We start from the raw sequence: 20966 nt of genomic DNA on the forward strand, positions 1-20966 counted from the left end.
CTGCCATTTAAAGTAACGCTCACTGGAATAAATTTGTTTGTAAAAGGCAGTGCAAGAAAGTGGCAGTGACAGTAAGCTTGTCTGAGTTAAGAAACGGTTACATCACAATTCCCGAAATATGTGAGTCAAGAACCTGCACACACACAAGCACTGTCACTCAAATGAAAGTTAGCAGTTGTTTTAGCTGACTGCAGGCATGTGAAGCTGCATCACTTCCCTACACAAAGCAGCTACTTAGACAAACTGACACCAGGTCAGATTTACAGTACACAGACTGTGTGAATACTGCATATGGTGTAGTATTAAAGATGTTCGCGTATTGCTGTGAACAGAAAAGGTAGTAGACCCAGACCAGTGACAAGTTTTTTACCACGCAGAGCTAATCTTACAATCCAACACACACACACACGTTGTAAATGCCAGCGTTAATGTAGTGTAGTAGGATGCAAATGATGTCTGGGGTAGCTTGTGTTAGCCATGTGTTTATTTGCCACCATTAAGCTTACTTTCTGCTCGTTGAGGATGGAAATGAGTTTCACAGGAACGTCTGCCATTTTCAGTGTAGTTTTTTTTTTTAGTTTTTAGTGAAATTGGTGACATTTTCTTCATCTTTACAGCAACCTGCTAGTGACAGTTTTGAAAGGCAAAGCGTGACTGACAAGGCCACAGGAAGCAGATTCTACATTTCTTTATAATCAGTGAATAAAAGGTTGAACTGCTGAAGAACTTTTTTAACCTTTAATCACACACACACACACAAACACACACAATCTACAAACTGTAATCCTGCTTTGAGTTTGTCATGTGACCTCAGCAGACCGAGAGGTTTTAAACTCTAATGTGAATTTGATTACAGTATTTGTTTGTATTCTACAAGGCAGGAGTTCCACACTAAATATCCAGGAAATAGAGTGTTTTAAAGGTGCGATGAGACTTTTTGTGAATTAATTTAATGTGGAATCAAGGTTTCTGTCATTCAGTTGGGTCGCTTTGACTGTCAAATGTGAAAATGATTTCAGCAGTTTTTTAGCATCATAGCAAGAAGGAACTGAATAATAAAGTAAAAAATGTCATAAATAAATAAATGAAACAAAACATGATTTTGGACTTAAATTTTGCCAGCTTTGTCACTGAAGTAAACCCGTTTCACTGCGTCTTACAGTTGGCAAGCTGAAGTCTTGTCTGCTCTTTCTGTTGGCTCGTAGTGGCTCTTGTTTTCGATTTGATATAGGTCAACTTCTTTGGTTCCAATCCACCTGGAAAAACCACAGAATGAAACTCATTTCAGAGGTTTTCTCTAAAGTCACACTTAATTCTCTCTTTCTCTCCCCCCCCTCCTGTCACAGAGAGAGAAGTCAAACGTGGAGTTAGGAGAGCAAAGTGACACTGACAGACTGACATCTTCAAAGAGAGCAAGATCATCACTCTGAACTGAAAGTGGCAGGAGAGCCGAGTTACTCTGAAGGAGCAGAGGCTGACATCTTGAAAGATGACAAATTTATAATTCTGACTTTAAAGGGACGACCACCTGAACTGAACTCGACTGAAACACGAAGCTAGAGTTTAGTTTGCCAGAAAATGGAGACAGGCTGCTTTAAAGCTAGGCAACATTTCCACATTAATATACCTAAAAATGATCAAATCTGTGATCTGTGTACTTGCACTATCCCAAATGTTTCCCACGGTGTTCGAACCCAGATAAATCTGTAATTTGAGTAAGTAAGTTTAAGTTTACGGTGCATTTCATATGGTCACCTTTAGCGCCTCTAGTTGCTACAACTTCTGATGAAACAAGGGAAACACGTTGTTTACTATTGTTCTCACGTTCTTCATGTTTAATGCAGACGGTGGTCATGTAACAACGCAGACCCCCATGATCCCACACTACTTCTTTTCATCATCAAACTCCGTCTTTTGTCGTTGGTGCTTTGACCCTAGTGGCATAAATTATACTGTGCATTTCACTGCATTACACTTTAGCTTAGCTTAGCAGGCGTAAGGGGTAGCGCTGAGTGTTGACTAACTGGGAATGTGAGTTCTGCAGGAGTATGAGGCTGTTACGGTTGCTAATATAAGAAGACTGCTTTTCCCTTCTTGTCTGAAATTAAGGTCCTGTTATTTGTAATAGGTCCATTGTTGACTGCATGTTCCATGTGAGACTGAAAAGCTTTTCATACTGTAAAATTCTGAAGAGGATTTTTTTCTATTAGAACCACAGAATGACTAATATGCTGAACATCGCCGTGGCCTCATGCTCTCCTAAATTAATCTCCTCGTCACAGCCCTTCTTAAACAGTGCAGGCGAAAACAGGCTTGTGTTGTCCTCTTATTTGCCTGGTGGAAAACCCTTTGGGCCTCACTCTGAAAACATGACTCATTAAAAGCCACCACTGCATAAACTACAGCTATCCTCTTGACAGTCAAAATTAATGTTTAATGTTTTTCTTTGGCACATGCTGTCTACTTAGCATAATGAGCAGACCATGTCTATGTCCCCATCCACTAAAAGCTATTAGTGCAGCACGTTGATGGCACACCACTGCTTTCAGTACTCTTATCATACGTCCTTATATGTTGAAATTTGCTGCTGCAATTTCACTGGCAGATTGTGAATCTGAAGCAGAGAATGTGACAGGAGTGAATCTTCAGGAAAAGCATTTCTTCATGTGAGCTCCTTGAAATGCGAGATGAATAATGAACGACCCAAGCAGAACTTCCATTGGACACGTCCTTTTCTTTTTGTCTTTAAAGAAACTTTTGTGAGAGGTTTATGACAAGTTTGTGCAGTTAAAGAGAGTCTGTTGTATATGGATATAAACACTGCGGGCAAACCTCACAGAAAAACTCACAGTATAAAATTCAACAAAAATGTTCTTGCACGAGGCCACATGAGTCCACAAAAAGCAAACAAGACAAGCACCATCTTTACTTCTGCAGTCCACATGTCATGTGTCAGAACTTCTGTGACGTTACTGTACCTTGTGGTGGTCTGGGTAGCCTGCTCGGGGTATCACACACACTGGCAGAGGTCACAATGGGTTGAGACTGGGGTTGGATGGGCTGGAGGAAGGCCACAGTGGGGAAAGGCACTGACTGGACATGGGTCATGGAGGAGTCGGACAGGGAGTTTGGCACCCCTGCATGGCTGCTGTCCTTAAAGCTGGAGGGTATTCTCCAACGGGGTAATGGGGAAGGAGATACCTCCTCGCTGGAGGAACCAGGGACACTGGGAGGACTGAGGGACTGTTCCGGGGTTGATGTGGATTTGGGGAGAAGGTGCAGGATGGAGGAGAAGAAGGAACAGGATTCAGGAAGGGGGATGGTCCCGATTCCACTGTCCAACGTTCGCATCTTGCAGCCAAAGCCTGCGGCACAGGGAGAACAGCTGAAGTGGCTCAGGGTTGTGGGAAAGAGAGGGAGCACAAGAGGAATGAAACACCAGGGTAACCATGGTTGAAGTGGCGCTAAAGAAACCTTTAAAATTTATATGTAGCCTTCTAAGTGTGTGTAACTTTCTGTGTAACTTGGAGAAGAAACTGTGTCTCCTTCTGATAACTGAAGACGTGGATCAGATCAGTGAAAGAGCTTTCACTATCAAAGGAGGGCAGGTTCACTAATCAACAATTGATTGTTGCCCTCATGCCTCCTTATTATTCCTGCCATGTCTTCCTTTCTGTCTGTTGGAGCGCTGAGCAGCTGATTCGAGTGTTGTGTTTTGGTCACTTCAAAGAAGACCAGCAACAGATGGTTAGTCTGTTTCTGTTTTTTTCCACTCACTCTTTAACTTGTCAATGTTTTCCTGTTAAAAGCCAAGCTGAAAATGGTGGTTCAGTACAGTCTAATTACACATAATGATTTGCTTAGCTAATTACACCATACATGTAGAACTGGCACAGAGAATGACTCAGCCAATGGAAATCAAGCCCACTTGAACCACTGCTTTGCCTTACAGATGCTGTTTAATGGGTGTGTGACGACTAGCATGCGTTGATCACACTGTGAATATGAGATGTACAGTATGGCATATGAAATGACATTTAAATACACTCCAAATGCGTGTATTTTATTTGCAATATATCAAGCACAACAGTCAAACACACTCGGTATGTTGCACGTGCTGTTTCTCAACTTCACGATGAAAGAATTTTCCATCAATCGTCTGACGTTGTGCCTCCAGACTTACACCTTGTATCAAAGTTGTTACACTAAAAAACCAAACGTATGTAGAGTTTGTATCATGTCCCATCTTTCAAAACAAATCTTCCTTCATGCTATCTAAAAAACAAGAGAGAAAGAAAAGATATCCTCAAGATGTTGCCATGCAGTCTCTGTTTAATATGTACCCTGTAGCAGGAACCTGTAGGCAATCACACGCTGGAGCAAAAGCAACAGCTGCTCCCCCTTTATTAATTAAGACAAGCACACCTGAGACCCTCTTCTGGCTTTCTACAAGCTCATTTTTCCTTCACTTTTTCCTTATATCATTTTGAAACTGGAGTGCTCAAATTAATTGTGTTTTTCAGATTTGTCAGATTGTCATGCTATGCTAACAAATATGAAAATGTGAATTGGGTAAGGGTGAACAAATAAAGCTGAAGCTATTACTTGCCATGGGAATGCAGTCTTAGGCGTAAAGAACAACTCCAGTATTATAGTAACAGCACTTTTCAGTTATAAGAAAATCACATATAAGTTAGCTGCAAATGTCAGGGTACACAGTATCTGAAACATCTCACTAGCTTTGTTTGAGCATGAATTATGGACGCATCCTGACAAATTTAATCAGTGTAACCCCATAATGTGGCTATTGCTGGTTAAAGATTAGCTTTGAATGTTTGTGTTATTTTTATTCTGGTGTAATCAAGAACAAATAATGGAATTGAGAAGACGCAGAGCAGAGATGTGATTGATTAGTTTGGTCTTAAGTTGAAAGTTAACAAGGACCGCTGTGACACAGTTTACCCATGAAAGGCAGAAGCATGGAGGCTGAGAACTAATTGGTTTCAATAAGCCTTTAACATGCACGCTGAAGTTTCCTCATCTGTGCAGTCTCTACCAAGCTCAGACAATGAGTGCTCTGTGTCACAAGACATCACTGTGTGATTTTAATGTTTAAAGGATATATTGATTGCACAGACAGAGGGTGCCATCAGTGGGTGAAAAGGTACAAAATAAAAATTTCTCCTTCTGTTCTCCTTTGGGAACATTATTTTTTTTCCACATGATGTGTAATTTTTTGGCTGTGAGAATAAGAAGTTTGTTTCCCAGTGTAATGTAAAACTATGACATTATATTGTTGGCTGAACTGTACATACTTTTTTTGTCTCATCTCTTTTCGAAGCATCAAGTTGAAAACTGCTCTTTCAACTCTACATGAGGCCCAACAAGTTAATGCCACGTCTGGATGCTATAATTCAGCTCACAGCTGAAGGCAAAGTTAATTGACTCAGTTGTGGCTTGGATGAGCATGCTTAGCCGGTGCAGTGCTGAAATTTTAATGAGGTGATTAACCCCCGAGGGCAGGCGTCCGTCCATATCAAACGTGCTTGATATTTGCTGTGCCTTGCCGATGGTGTCACACCAGTCAGAGAAATTTCAGCAGGGTCTGTCACTACTCCTCTACCTGAGTGATATGCCGAGTTTTATATGCTGCTGTTTTTTAATTTAGTAACTGACTGACTCCAAAATTTGGACCCCAACCCAAAATGGATTACCTAAACCTGACGCTGATAAATCTAAAATGGACTCGAGGACAGTCGAAAGCAACCAGGGAGGCATCGAGTCAATGAACAGCAGCAATCGAAAAAGCACCAACACATGTGAGTTTACTTGAAGTTCACAGTTCACTCTTTGTCTGCCTCGGAAAAACAAATTTTTCTCCTCTGATGACTATGGTGCACCTTAATCTGTTGGCTCATTCAGTCATCTGGAAATTAGACACACAATTCAATACAAATGGACCCTACCTGACCCAGTTAGAACCAGTTGGACCTATGAAGACCTTCTGCACAGAGTTAAAGTAGTTTAGCAACTTTCAAAGTCAGTTTTAATTAGCATGACGCACAACTACAAATACCCGGTTGGTTTGAACACCAATAAATAGGATCTCTTGAGAAACATTTTCAGTGGATGTGTGTCTGCACATTAATGTTTTTATTAGCCTTGTGCACTTTCTTGGCATAGTGAAAAACTCTTGGCCCTTTGTATCTGTTGCACAGTGATTTCATTCTGTATGTGATGCAGTATTGTTTATTTCCAGTGACTCGTCTATTTAGAGAACATAGTTTAAACTATTTTTACTTTTACTCTCCATCCAGACGCAGAACTTGTGGGGTCAAAACTGGCTGATAATAAAACCAATCTGCCTGATTCCGTGAGCTAAACAGACTCGTGCGCTGGAAGTTTTCTATGCAAGCTAGGAGTCTGTGGAGTGTGTTGCCAATTACCAAACATCTGCTGTAATTTTGCACTCAACTTACTGTAATTAAACTTTGCAGAGTAGGACTGAAATTTTGGGCAAGTGTAGTACACCTCAATATCCTGTTCATATTCAGTGCAGGAGCAATTCAGTCGATCTTCGTGCAGCAGTATTGGTTCACTTTTCCAGTCCAGGAGGGAGCACGGGCCCCAGTATGCATGATTAGCTTTAACCTGATTGGATGAGCCCATGCATGCAAATTTTTCAGTGCATGGATCTGTGAGGATGAGCAGTCAAGACTATAAACAATATCCCCATTAAAGAATGTGATACACAGCTGTGGTGAAATGGTCGCCTTGATCCAAATTGCCACCAAAGACAACAAATAAATGCAGAAGTAGAGCAAATAAAATGAACATCAATATGAAGGGAAAAACACACACTGACAAAATTCTGCACTTTGCATGTTTGTTTGACTACTTATAACATATTCATCACGTTTATGACTTACACACATCTGTCATATTTGGTCTTCACTTCTGTCTGCAAACTGCAAAATGGTAAGCACAGATAAAAGCTTTAGGCTAGCATGTGTAAACTGACACAGCTAACATTGCTAATAAGTTAGCTCAGTTTTTCTTTTCAGCTACCATGGTGTTTAAAGGCAATCCATTTCTATTATGGACATGTCCTACATGAGAGAGAATAAAAAATCTGACCTATAACAGCATCCTGGCTGGGACTCTTCACTGTGGATCCATTTTCACCATCGGCTCTCAGGTTCATCATCTGCATCTTTGTGTTTCAGCAGAAGGACAAAACAGAAGTTACCCACGTGTTGTTTCATACTTGTTTTCATACTTACATACATCATTTTTGTCTGTAGTGCCTTATTGTACAGTACTAATCCCTGTGTGGCTCTACCTGACAAAGACCACCTAACCATTAAAATGTCAGACATTAAAGTGACTAATTAATGAATCTGCTTAACTGTGCTTTTGCCTCTATGCTCGTTTTCATCTCATGGTTTCTCCAATGACATCATGCCACCGATATTAATTGTCTTGTCTGATGAATGAGCCTGTATACGCTCAACACACTATAGAGAGTTTGTTGAGGTATGAGGAAGCACGTCTGGTCTTCTACAAGCAGTCCCCCACGGAGAGCATCGTTTATGTCTTGCAGGTTTCAAAGAGTACAACATGTTGTACTTTTGAAAACTTGATCATTTGCTGAATAATTGATACATTCTTTGGATGAATAAATGGGCTCCAGTGGTAAAGTGATGGACTCAGTGTGAAATTTGAAGGTCTTAAAGTAAAGCCGAAATGATGAAATAGCGTGTAAGAGGGTTTGAGGGACAGATGGTGGAATTAGTCTGAAGTACATCTCACTTGTTATGACAGTCTTGTAACTCTGGATTTTATGTTTTCATTTGATCCCACTGTATTTGTTTTATAATGATATATCAGTATCAGTTGTTTTTCAGTTTTTGGTTGTTTTTTTGTGTTCTGTATGTCTCTCTCTGGTGCATGTCTTATTACTGTAATAAACACACTGTGCATAAAATTTTCTGCAAAGACATTTTTGTGATTAGACATAAAACCTATAAAATACTTCCTGTTTTGTATTGGGTAACAAATTAACTTACCTTCGGGTCCCCAGTGATGTCTGCATGTCCTTGTATCTCATTTAGGGACATTCCTGGGCAGGGCATTGAGATGCATGCTCGCACTGCATCATGAGATTCTCTTCTCCCCACAGAACTGAAAGAAAACAGTTTGTCAACAAACCACTACATACCGAGATTGTCTGATATTGGCTCAACATGCCCCTGGGTGATTTGGCTGACAGATTTCCCTATATATCTTAAAAATCTGGCTGCAATCCTCTGTATGAAATGTGTCTCGACTGGTGCTAGGGCTAAGGACAATGACAGATGTGACTAAGGCCACTTAATAAAAATGGCCAAAGTCATCGGAGGTAATAAATTACTTCAGTGGCTATAGGCTGTGAGGAAATCTGCAGAAACAAATACTGAAGGTTTATTTTTGAGATTAAATTTCAATGAAAGTAAATACCTCAAAAGCACAGGTAGAAGTTTCTTACCAATCTTTTCCATCACTTTTTCTTCTGTCTCTCTTTTTGTCAGACTTTGTCTGCTTTCCTCCAAGAAGTGATGTAATCTTCTGCTCCCTCTTTTCCTCTTTTGCTTTTGTTGGGTCAGTCTTTTTGCTGCTCGGAGCAGGAAGCTTACTCTTACGAAAACCAAACCAGTTTGCCAAAGTTGAACCAGATTTTTGCTTCACCTCATTGCTTCTCTCCTGTTCCTGAGTCTTGTGCAAGTTCTCCTCTATGCCGAGCATCACTTTCTCTTCGATAGTGGTTATGGTACTTTGTCTCTCTGGTTCTTCAGAAACTGGCTCACCAAATGCGCTTGAAAACTGTTGCTCAATCTGGAGGCGCCTAGCCTGCTCTCGTTGTTGTTTAAGACTCTGAAGTCTTTCGCTGGAGGACCCCAAATGTGAGGGAACTGTCAGGCCCTCTTCAATCAAAAAGTTGTTCAAAAGGGATCGATTCATTGGGCAATGGTAGCTACTGGAGCAACTCATACTTCCTGGAAGGACGTCACTTAGAGAATTCAAGGAGCTCCCTGAGTGTGTTTTGATCTGGGTACGGACCTTTCCAGATCTGTTGAAGCTTGGTCTGTCCATGTAGCGTGCACCAAAACTCTGACTACGAGCCTTGGCCCCATTCATGCCCATTATTGGCTTAAGGGGAGGTCTGGTTGACACAGACACAGACCGTTTGAATAGCCAACCTTCCTCATCAAATCCCCAATCTAACATCACACCGCTGTCCGATGCAACAGGTTGAATTGTGGGTTCAGAATCCAGTGAGTTACAGCGGGTCTCAATCTTTTTGCGGGCTTTGTCATGAGCACCACATTCGTGTGTCATCTGAGGATCACATGTAAAAGTCTGAAAGGTATGGACACTTTTTGTAGTAGCACTTATATCATCTTTGTTCTGTCTTCCAAAGACTAGAAAGGTACTGGTTTCCTGTCCAGAAATTGCCTCGTGAGATTTAGCATTTACAGGAAGAGCCAATTTCACAGCTCTTGAGGGTGGATTATTAGGAATTCCGTGGTAGTAAACATTAGAATATACCTGAGGCAAGACTTCTGAAAGTTTTGGCTCACTAATGCTCTGATGGGATCGTTGTAAGACGTTCTGACTTGGCAATAGAGAGGGAGCTCCATTTACATCATGGCTTGTGGCAGCTCTGTCTATAGATAACTGGACTGACTCTGAAGCTTGTGACTCTTGAACTGGTACAGGTGGAATCTTGGATGCATGGGAGTGGTAGACCTTAGCAGGGACATCTTTAACTGGTTTACATTCAGCACCCATTTGTTGGGCTTTCTGATGATTGTCTTTTGTTGTGTTGGATTGCTGAGGTTGTAAAACCGAAGAAAACTGATTTGATTGTGACTTGGCGGTGCTAGATGTTATCTTCCCAGTAGTAGAGGCTTGAGCCTGACCTGCAGATTTATGTGCTTTGGGCAAGCTGTCACAGCTCGGTCTAAGGAGAAGAGAAGTTGTTCGGCCTGGGGGTGGCGGTGGGGATGGGGACCTAAGTTCTGAACGGGAGACATCACAGTGCTGGTCTTGGCGTCTTTGTTTTCGTGGAGAGCAGGATAAGTTGTCATAGATGCTTTCTTCCACAGAGTCATTGCTTGACTGATGTCTAGTGATTTGCAAAGGTGGTTTTGTTGGGCTCTTTGAGCATTCATTGATCCCTGGAGGTTTAAATGTCTTCGAATGCTTCACAGGGGAAGCAAGGGGAGATCGCTGTTGTACGCTCTTGAGAGACTTGGAACTTGCTGATACTGCAATGTCCTCATCTATCTCAACTTTAGACTTGCTTGAGCCTTGTGTCTTACTGAGGCTGGTAGTTTTGCTAGGAACACTGTGCCCAGGAGAGTTTGACTGTCCTTTGGACCTGTGACCCTTAATAAGCTTTTGGTGGAGAGGAGAATGTGTATGCTTATGTTGTTCTTGTCCTCCATCAGCACTCTTACTCCGCAAAATAAAAGCCTTTCTTGCTGAGTCACATGGCTGAGGTTTCGGTTTCCGTTGCGGAAATTCTGAGATGGTGTAGTTCTGGCTTTCGCAGCCAGCTTGACTTGCCTGGTCTCTGCAGTGAGGAACCTCCATTGAAGAACTGCGCTGTCTGGCTACACTCACACAGCTCAGAGCTACTGTTGCAGAATGTTGAACAGAAGAGATCACATCACTTGTCCCTGCTGCAACTTGCTTGACTGCAAGTCTACCCTGTTGTCTTCTGACGTGATCAAGTCTGGATTTGCGGTCAGTCGATCTTTCCTGGTTGTTGTTTCTGTCACTTAACTTCAAGCCTGAAAGCTTCTGTTTTTCTAGTGAGTCTTTGTTTCTCTCTTCCAGATGTGTAAGGCTGTCTGTTGGGCTCACACCAGGTTTTACTGTGGGGCCCTCCAAAAATAAGAAGTTGTCTGTGACGGGTGAAGGAAAATGACCAGAATTCTCTGTGAGATTCACGGGTTCCTCTTGAAAATTGTTGTCATCATCTCGTGTGACTTCCAGTTTCTCCAGGCAAACAAGCTCTTTAGTTGGTTGGTCACTGGATTCCATGCTTTGTAATTTCGATGAATCGTCATCTGCATCATCAGAGTCTAGGGCAGCAATACCTGCACTGCCCTTGAAAGGTTTAATTGTAGAGGGTACTTGCTTGGCTGTGACCCCTTGTTGGCCACACTTGACACCAAATGAGTATATGCCCTCGTTGGAGGTCATGCAGTCTTTGCAGTGAGGTACAGAAGCAAGTGAAGACGCCTCTTTGGAGCTGCACATTTGGAGACGCTTGAGTCCTTTCAGAATGTGGCCTTCCTTCCATCCCAGGTCTGTCTGCTCAGTGGGTCCAGAATGATTGCTGGATACTGAACAGGCACTCATCCTTTTGTCCCGGCTTGTAGCACACTGTGCATTACAAGATATATTTACAATTAGTGAAATGCATTTGTAGGTGTATAAGTTGTCTTAACCCAAAAGGCCACAAAGCTGCTAACATGTACTTTGACAACTGTTGTATACTTCAAATTGGAGGAAGATAAGTGGAACCCACCTGCTTGGAGGATCCACGTCCCTCTGCCCAAGTGTGGGAGCCACTGGAGTACTCACTACAAGCACTGGATAGTGACAGTTCACTACCACTGCCACTACCACTACTGCGTGGGCATGTTAGACTCAGCAGACTGGGCCACCTTCCTGCAGGAATGCCTGCTTTTCCATTTCTTTGGACCTCCTGGAAAATAATTAAGGCGAGACATAACAGGTGAATATGTTAAAATATTTTAAGACACCTTATTTTTAGATAACACCACGAATCTTCCCCAGCTGATTACTTAAGTTAAGATAATTATTTTTTTTGTATTACAAGATTTTGAGAATATTATTTTTCAATATGCATAATATAAAACGGACCTTTCCATTCCACTAGCCTGAAACAAGACATGCTTAAAAGGCCCAAAATCTCAAAATTGTCAGGTGCATGAAAAAATAAGGTTTTTGTCTGTACTGTTTGGTATTAATAATGTAATCCATGAACAGAAGGTAAACAGACACAATAAAGAAATGAAAACCTTCAGTAAATGACAAAAGTAACTCTTGCAGGCTATGACTGACGCAGAACTGATGATAAAAGACATATTTACAGGATATACAATTTAATTTATCAGAACTGACAGATGTTGTAATTATGACTCACATTTGCACCAATGAACTCAACGTTTGATCATCCAACTAATCTCTGACATATTCAATAGATTCAATTTTCAGTCTGAACGACATACACAACCTATGGGAATGCCCCATGGCTCGCCATTTGTCTCTGTCACACATCTCAAAGAATCAATATACTGGATTCATAGATGTCTCTCTCCTACCAAAGGCTAATTGAGGAGTGGACCAGCACTTTCAGCTCCAATAATTATATGAGTCCTGTTGCTAAATGTGTTTTTATGTCTCTCCGGTGCAGCAGGTGTACCATGATTACTTTTTGGGAGTTGATCAAATGAGTTAACGTGATGCCTCCACTGCGACATGAATGCAGATTGTAAACTGAGCATAGGGCCTATTAGCTGCTGTTCAATGCAAACATAACTGCACAGTGACTAATGAGTGATAGATGATGATGTTCTTCAGTCGGACGGAGCCTACGAGATGAACCAAAATAAACATTCACATAGTGTTCCTATGACTCAGATGATTCTTAATAACATCTTTCAAATGGCTTGAGTCTTTTGCAAGCAGGCCGGAAAGAACAGTTTGCTGAAAATGCCACAGCAACTGTGTGCATTGAAAACCCTTTGATTGAACGGTTGTGTAATAACAGAGTGATTACAGGCAAAAGTAAAACTCATAGAACTTTGTAGGATATCTTCTCTAAAGCTTTGAAAGGAATGCTGAAAACCCTGAAAGAACTTTCACTGCATTTGTTATATTTTGGAGCAGGCTCTCCTGTTTTAGTAGCGCTCATAGTGTGTACATTGTTTTCAGTTTTCAAATTCCTTACCAGCAAAACAGATTTGCAGGTCAGACAGTTTATGCAAAATGCAGGGTTAAACTGTATCATATAGGTCACACATAACACTTTACGTTTCACATTTTGAAACGAGTTAAATGACCCAAACTGAAGTGGGTTCGCAGTCGGTCCCTGTGTTACAAAATGAAAATGCCATCTTTGATTATGATTATTACACATGGTCAGGATGGACTTTTAGGTTTTTTGATAACTTAAAAGGTATCAAAGTGTATTGAAAATGCGCTTAGGGAAGACCAGCGTCCACTTGTCTGTCCTGTGTACATAGCCTTTAAGCCTTTAAATGCTGGCACTATTCACTGTTGTGCTGCTGATGCTGTTTGCATTGGTTCCATTTCCAATTAGACAGACCCGAAGGTGTCAAGTGTTGTGACCCCATTTAAAGCAGCATTGATCATTTGCATGGCTGCCATGGCCAGCTTCCTCTCAAAGTCATTAGTGTCATCTGTTAGCAATAATTAATGTGAAAAGGAAATAATTGCATAAGGGAGCTTGGGACTAAAGTGATTTGGTCCATTCATTGATATTCACCTATTATTTGATTATCCGTGCTAGCCTTTATTTGGCGAGCACTGCGGGAGAAGGCCACATTTGACCATGTTGGTGTGGATTAATTTTGGAACTAATTACAGTCAGCATGTCGAGGGGTATCTGAGATTTGACACAAGTGATACAGTTTAACAAAACTCTCAGTCGGAGTGGCATCGTGCTTAAAGTCAAGGGCAAACTCTAGGGCTGTGGAGATTTATTTTTCTCGCTTCATATGTTTCAGTGTTTTTCCACTTTATTAATTCACTTCTCTTAGTGTTTCATTTCTGCTCTATAAGAGGCAGACTAGTTTAAAGGGTGAAAGAAGATCATGTCCCTTTGATTGTAACAGCAATAAAGCAACATTTAATACTTAACATACCAAAAAAAATGTCAAAGGTCATTAAAGAAATAACAGTATAAACACTATCTGAGAGCTAAATCTTTTAGATTTGTACTATGCAAGACTTTTGTCACAGTAAATAATGAAACACACTGGATGTATTCAACATCTAATCAAATATAAGGCCGCAGGCGGCAGGATTACATTTAGTCATGTATTTTTACAGAAAATGTTGACATGTCTTCTGCAGTTTAGTTTCCACTGTTACTATTTAGTTTCAAGAGGCTGAGTTGCTCATTACTCCGAATGTTCAGAAGCTTGGTGCCAGGCTTTCTCTACTTAGAGGTACATCTATGTTGTGGTTGAAGGGAAAAGTAAGTGAATAAATAAATGCATGGAGGTGCTGGAAGTACTTGGTTTTAACTGCTTCCTGTCTGGCTGTGGTGTCCAGAGTGGTGCTTGACTGTTGTGATGCATTTTATACTGCATCCATTTGTATGAACATAAATATGTATGGACATAAAAGATTTTCAGATCTTAAAGACACATACTAGGAATCTCTTGCATCAATTCGTGACATTCTTCATCATCACTGTGTATATTTCATGCTCTTTGACACACTTTCAGATAGAGACAGGCCCAGAGATTTGTGTAAATAAATCATAATACTCCTGCATCCATCCGCCAGTTTCAGCCGGTGGGTCCACAGGATATGATGGGTTCCCCATAGGGACGCATGCTATTATGCTGATGGTTTTATCCCAGGCAGTTGACAGCACCATGACTTCATACATTTTTATATTACATTTAGTGAATGAAATCTAACCGCTAACCCTGGCAGTTCTGGTGATTTCTCTGCCAACAAAACTGCACTGGCGGGTCGCACTGTTGAATACATATCAGAGAATCAGACAGAGCAAGTCCAATCTCACATGAACAACGACTGGGACATCAAAACAAGTGATTTGAAAAGATAAAGGATTCTCATAACCCTAACACTACAGTACACATGGACGTGGACAGAAGGGGTCCACACTTCTGGAGTTTGACATTTATGGTATAAATGTTGTGTTAAAGAAAGCTTAAACAGATATTTGGAAATCATGCTGAATTTTATCTGTTCACACTGACAGGCTGACTTTAACCTCAATTATTTTTAGCTTTATTAATTTTACAGTCATACAATTGAATCAAACTGCTGTGGTTGAGTATTCAGAGTATTATCATGGCTCTGGTGTTTCCTTTTCTTCACTGTGTGTGTGTGTGTGTGTGAGTGTCATGGACATGGCTTCCTGATTTCCAGCACCTCGCCGTTCTGCACACCTGTCTCCAATCTCCTCATTAGGCCTCCACCATTTAAACCCCAGTCAGCAGGCAACAGATGATAGCATCATGGTTGGGAATGAAAGGGGCATCCTTGAAAGGCTCAGTCTTTCACCACTTTGTAAGGTCTGCAAAGCATCCAAACTTTATGGTGCAATTGGGTTTGTAAGAATATTGTCCGCCTTACTCTTTAAAATTAGTAAATCTCATCTAAGTGTCAATAGCAGCCTGCGTTTCAGAAGCATACTGAACTCCAGACGGATTTCACTCTCCTTTATTTTCTGAGTAGCATTCACTTGAGGGAAAAAAGTGTGATATTGAAGTGGTAACTCGCTATTAAGCCATTTTCAGACTCACTACCATTGAAGCAGCTTGATGATCAACGCATTCAGACACAAGGACAATGCACTAAAGCTTCCATTTCACTTTAAATTTCACAATCTCATCAAAATTCGCCCATGCATCCCCCTGAGCTGCCCAAAGCAAGGTTACACTCACTCAACCGCTCCTCAGACCACAGTTCTCTCCACTCTAGTCTTTTAAACAGTTACCATCTTCACTGCTCTCACCTCATTCACTATCACACGCACCGACTACCACCTCATCCGTCTTTTTGTCTTCAGGCTGCTGGTCATTGATACTTCCCACTCATCTACACCTTTCTGCCTTTGTTTTCCATGTCACATTCACCTCCGCTGCCCTTTTACTTCAGCAGCCCAGCGGTTTTGCCTGATGGGCTGGACTCACATGCACTGCTGTTCACTTCACTGCCAGCATAAAGAGGGGGAAATGGTGGAAACAGCAGACTTCGCCAGCTTGTAGCTCTGCATGGTTTGGTGCACTAAAGGATTGCAGTGTTAATGCTCTAACACAACTGAATGTGACCACAGGCACAGATTTGAGAATAAAATATCTGACTGTTGAGGTATATCTCATCCGGGCCTCTGCACTTAAGGAAGGCAAGTTTAACTCTTGATTCATACGATCTAAAGTTAAATTTCTGTTGGAAATCAGAGTCAGAGGCTGGTGAGGAAAGCTGTTTATGTTGTACATGGTATCTGAGCAGTAAATCTCCCTGCAAGGCAAAAGCAAAGATGCTTCAAAAAAGGGTAAGTTTGACTTTGCTGTACGAGTTCACAAAGCAGCAAAATCAAACGCCGTTCAAACTCAACTCAAACTTCAAAGGGACAAACAAATTTGACTGTACTGGATATTTTACTTTATCTTTCACCGTACTCCTCCGAGAAAGTTTATGTGAGGAAAGAGTCACCTGCCGCTGTTTAAAAACCTTGCAGGCCTGGGTCTCTTGAGCGTTGCTCTGCCACTGAATTCCAATAAGATTGTGACAAATGACTCTGCCACAGAGCCACCACACTTTAAACAGCCTGTGTGGCCCAGAGACACAGGGAGGAGATTTCTACTGTTGTAAACAGTCAAACCATTTCAAATGTAGACAGACTGGAAGGAAGTAACAGACAGTTTCTGCTGAGTTCAGTCAGTGGCTGTACCGAACACAAACCCTCCCACAGACACACACACATACACACACACACACTCCATGGACTTTGTTCACTAGTTACAGCTGAAGTCTGTGTATGTGGTATGTTGATGCAGTCTGTTAGCTGTACAGTCTGTGCATCCATGCTAGCTTACAACTAATGTTTCTACAGTCAGTCCATTCGATATATGATTCGATATGAGTCCAGTGGTCAAATTGGCACAAACAAGGGAGAAGATTTGCTTCACTTTCTGTTTACAAAACCTGTTTGATTTGATTAAAGCACATAATTGCTTGTCCCTTTTCAAAACATTCGACAGTCGTTCCAGGGCTACAACACCTACACAGTTTCAGCACTTCTACCTGACAGGTCTGCTCTGCACAGTTATAGTAGCTAAGCTACGATTGGGTTTGGGAATTTTTTTGTTTCACATATTTGATAACCAACCAACTGTTCAGAATTTGGTAACAGGTGGCTGTGAGCATAAAAACCTTTCCTTATTCATGTGCTGTGTATTTATGCTCAAGAGCCTGTCATTTTTTTCAGTTTCCTTCAGTAAACTGCACAGCCTGGAAACTAGAAAACAACACAGTTGTTGTTTCTCTGTCTTTTGTGTTTTGTGTAATAGAATGAGCGGCACCTCGCTGTAACCTCGCTCGGAGTCAGTCAACGTGACAGGGAACAGGTGTGCTGTCACAGTGATTAAGGGGCCTAACAAGCATAACTCACAGTGAAAACAAGTTTTCCATTTCAATAATTGCTACACAATCACCTCTGTGTTATCTGGCAAATTGATACACAACCAGAGTGGTATGTCTCCACTCTCAAAGCCCTCCATAGCTGATCACTGATGGGGACAGTGAAATGACCTGCATTTCTTTTTTTCTTTTTTCTTTTCGAGTGCTCTCTGCAGCTGCACCAAGAATGTGGAACCTAATGGATTTTGGCTTCTTGGTTCCCACTTTGTGGAAGTACAAAGGCTACGATTTCTCTCTCATTGGCGCTCAGGGAACGACCTCATCAGGTGAGCAGCTCGTGGAGGACGTCTGAGGTTCATACAACATGTAGAAATATTTTGGTTACATCCATCACCTCAGCCTCCATGTGCTGACTTTCTCCCTCTTTTAGACTGTGTCATCTGATATATATATATATATATATATATATATATATATTTTTTTTCTGTCACATTTTAAAAGCAAAACATATAAAATGTGAAATGACGTGTGACACTGGTGTGTTACCCGTACACCAGTGTTGACACCTGGCTGTTCTGTAAGAGTATATTAAAAGCAGCTTGCCTTGAAGTAACATTAAACACACCTGGATTTGTCTTTTGACAACATTTGGTGATAACACACCCTTCGCCTGTCTGCTCTGACACTGAATGAATGGGCTAAAAATGAGTCATACAAAAAAATCCACATAAAGCTTCTTTAAAGCTGCATTAATCACTATTTCAATATTAAAAACAGGTCAGATCAGTCATAGTATTTAACCCACAGAGAAATACCTGACTCTGCAGTTCTCCTCAGCTCTACTGAATATTTTAGGTTTTAGGACCCACAACTTCACCATTTTGGTTCTCATCAAAATTTTTACGCTGAAGCAGGCCGATTGTTTTTAAGAATAATAATAATAATTATGATAAAAAACCATATCCGATGAAACCCCTTCCCATCACAACACAGCAGACAAAGTCAGCTGCTGAGCAAACTGGAGTGACTAGCTGCTGCAGAGCCAGATGTTTCCCTCAGGAGTTGGAGGAGACCAAAACGGAGATTGTAGAAAAGGGAATATTGAACAGACAAACAAAACACAAGTCTGAGTGAATGGTTAAGTCTGCTGGATAAGTCGAGCATCTGTACGCTAACACACTTGCTGTTGGCATCTCTATGATAAGGTGATAGTGAGGTGTTATCTCGTGAGTGATTCATCATCTTCCCGAACTTCTCGAAAGACTGCCAGCCTCCACTGAATTCATATTCTCTACGAATGTACAACATGTTGTTCAGTCCCATAGCAGGTGGTCACAGCAGGAATTCGATAACTTTTCTCAGAAAGACAACAATTAAACTTTGAAATCAGGGATTTAAATGCAAGGCTCGTTCTCAAAACTTTTGTTTGTGACTTTACAGGAGACAAATATAACAACTGTAGTTAATTATCTCAGTGCCTGTGCCTAAAGCTTGAATATTATCTTACACTACTAATGTAGCCTCCTGGATAATTGGAAATGCTGCATTATTGAATAAGAGGCAGCAGTTGGCACATAAAAGTTTTTTTTTTTCTTTCATGCTGCTGTTATGTTGTGTTATTAACATTTTCTTCTGCTCCATCACGGCTGGTGAAACAGTGAAATTTACTGGAGTCAGAGTTCGCTGTCCACGGTATAACAATAAAGTCGATTTTCTAGCATGAGAATTAATTAAACCTTGGGAGGTGACTCGGATGAAATATATGGCAGAGTGAAGACTGAAACTGCAGGTCAAACAGTCTCTCCTCTGATTAACGTGTATACAATATGTATCTGAAAGAGTTACTGCTCAACACAATAATATTTGCTATATCAGAGCTGCAGCAGCAGAAACACCTGCAGCCCAACCAGTAAAAAGACACAAAACATAACCAAACACATGAAATAATGTGTGATATGATTTATATTAGAAGTTACGTCTCATAACTTCCCAAGAAACGACCAGGCAAACAACAGGAAGTTTTACGCCAACAGTAAGTTAACGATGAGGCTCCAAGTAAAAATGTCAGCATGTACGACAGAACTTTCCAGCAGAAGCAGCTGAGCGTCTCTGTGGCGAAACATGCAGTTCTACAAAGACAGAACTCCTCTTTCAGTGAAGTGTGCGAATCTGACCTTTACAGAAAAGGTTACAGATGGACAGCATTTCCTGCTCTGCTAGGCTCAAAGCATAATTAATGACCTGGTATGGGAATTCCTAGACTTTCCGTGATAATTTCCACGCAGCTGTAATTTCTGCAGTGTTTACAGCTTATTGAATATTCTTTTGTTAATTAAAAATTCTGTCAGCGATATTAAACTGGTCCCCTGAATACAGATGACTTGAGTTTGTCAGAGGAGAAGAATCATGCTGAGAACCCCTGCGATCCAACGAGACCTTTAGAAACAAAGCAAGCTGAAGCTTCTCGCCTGCCTTCTGCATTATGATTATGACTCTCAGCAAGAGACAGAGGGCCCGTTTCATTAGAGTTTGAGTAGTTTAGAAAAGTTTTGCCTGAATTTCTACCAGCTTTCTGGTCAGGACTAATTCTGATCTCTAAATTGTGGCCAAGGCAACAGAGTCCCTCCAAAGCCAAATGTAATGTTTGGGAATCAAACATTTTAGCTACCACAGACATCATTTTTGCATTCAAGCTATTACAGAACAATGTCTTATCTAACGTAACATGAAAACCTGCGTGGAAAACATCTAGAAAGTATGGTGCTTGTGTTCATATTATGTGGAAGTCCCTTCTTCACTCCACACTGGCGTTTCAGCTATTGTTGTGTCTCTTATAGACTTCACTGGATGTCACCTTTTTGTTTTCTCTGATACAACAAGTTTTCATCTTTTCATTGCAAAAAATTGTCTACACTTTTGCAAGCTGCACTTCAACTGTGGCTTTTCAAACGCAAATCAAAAATGTTGATGAACCGTAAGCAAATCACTTTAAAGGCGGATGAATGGAAATGTACTTATGGAGGCAGCATTTGCCTCCTAATCATATACAGATTTGTGTATTCGCTCCCTGAGTTAATTTGTATCTTGAATTTATCTAACAGAACACCGAAGCTAAGAGGAATGAAGGCTGACTTGACAAAACAAGCAGCTGCACTGAGACTAGACTCAGGATCTGGACTACGTCCCTGCAGCCTACAGAAATAATGAAGCCTTGTGGACAAGTAGGACTGTGAAAGTATGCGCAGCGTTGTAGCTATTCAGCAGCACACACTTTAAGATGGTCTTGTTTTTTGTAATTGGTTTCAGCAAGCATACGTTTTCCTGCCGGCACACTGACAGCAAAAGATCCTTCCTGCAGTTCAGCATCCAAAAAGTTTCTGTCAGTTACAGTTTACACTTTTTTGAGTATGAAGGCCTAACAAGAGGAACTCGACCATCCATTTCAGGGCTTTTCTTTAAATATTCAGCTCAGTAACCATCAAAAATCACCTGTCCGTCAAAAGTGTCAACCGCCATCA

The 20966-nt window shown here is 41.1% G+C and overlaps 1 protein-coding gene across 4 annotated transcripts in view; it reads right to left on the reverse strand.

Annotated features, from left to right (window-relative positions):
• The window catches only part of LOC124067305 (nck-associated protein 5-like), a 51121-nt gene that overhangs the window by 3206 nt on the left and 26949 nt on the right, over positions 1-20966 (reverse strand). For 2 of the 4 annotated variants that reach the window (XM_046404568.1, XM_046404569.1), the window contains 6 exons: positions 11582-11761; positions 8528-11436; positions 8070-8184; positions 7138-7213; positions 2979-3365; positions 1161-1256 (listed from right to left, as the gene is read on the reverse strand). In XM_046404568.1, the coding sequence (XP_046260524.1) occupies positions 1161-1256; positions 2979-3365; positions 7138-7213; positions 8070-8184; positions 8528-11436; positions 11582-11761 (3763 nt within the window). Of the gene's footprint in view, positions 1-1160; positions 1257-2978; positions 3366-6929; positions 6969-7137; positions 7214-8069; positions 8185-8527; positions 11437-11581; positions 11762-20966 lie in introns of those variants that run through there. The other 2 variants (XM_046404572.1, XM_046404570.1) reach the window with 2 other exon arrangements.

The sequence above is a fragment of the Scatophagus argus genome, chromosome 11 (assembly GCF_020382885.2).
Source record: "Scatophagus argus isolate fScaArg1 chromosome 11, fScaArg1.pri, whole genome shotgun sequence".
Taxonomy (NCBI): Eukaryota; Metazoa; Chordata; class Actinopteri; family Scatophagidae; genus Scatophagus; species Scatophagus argus.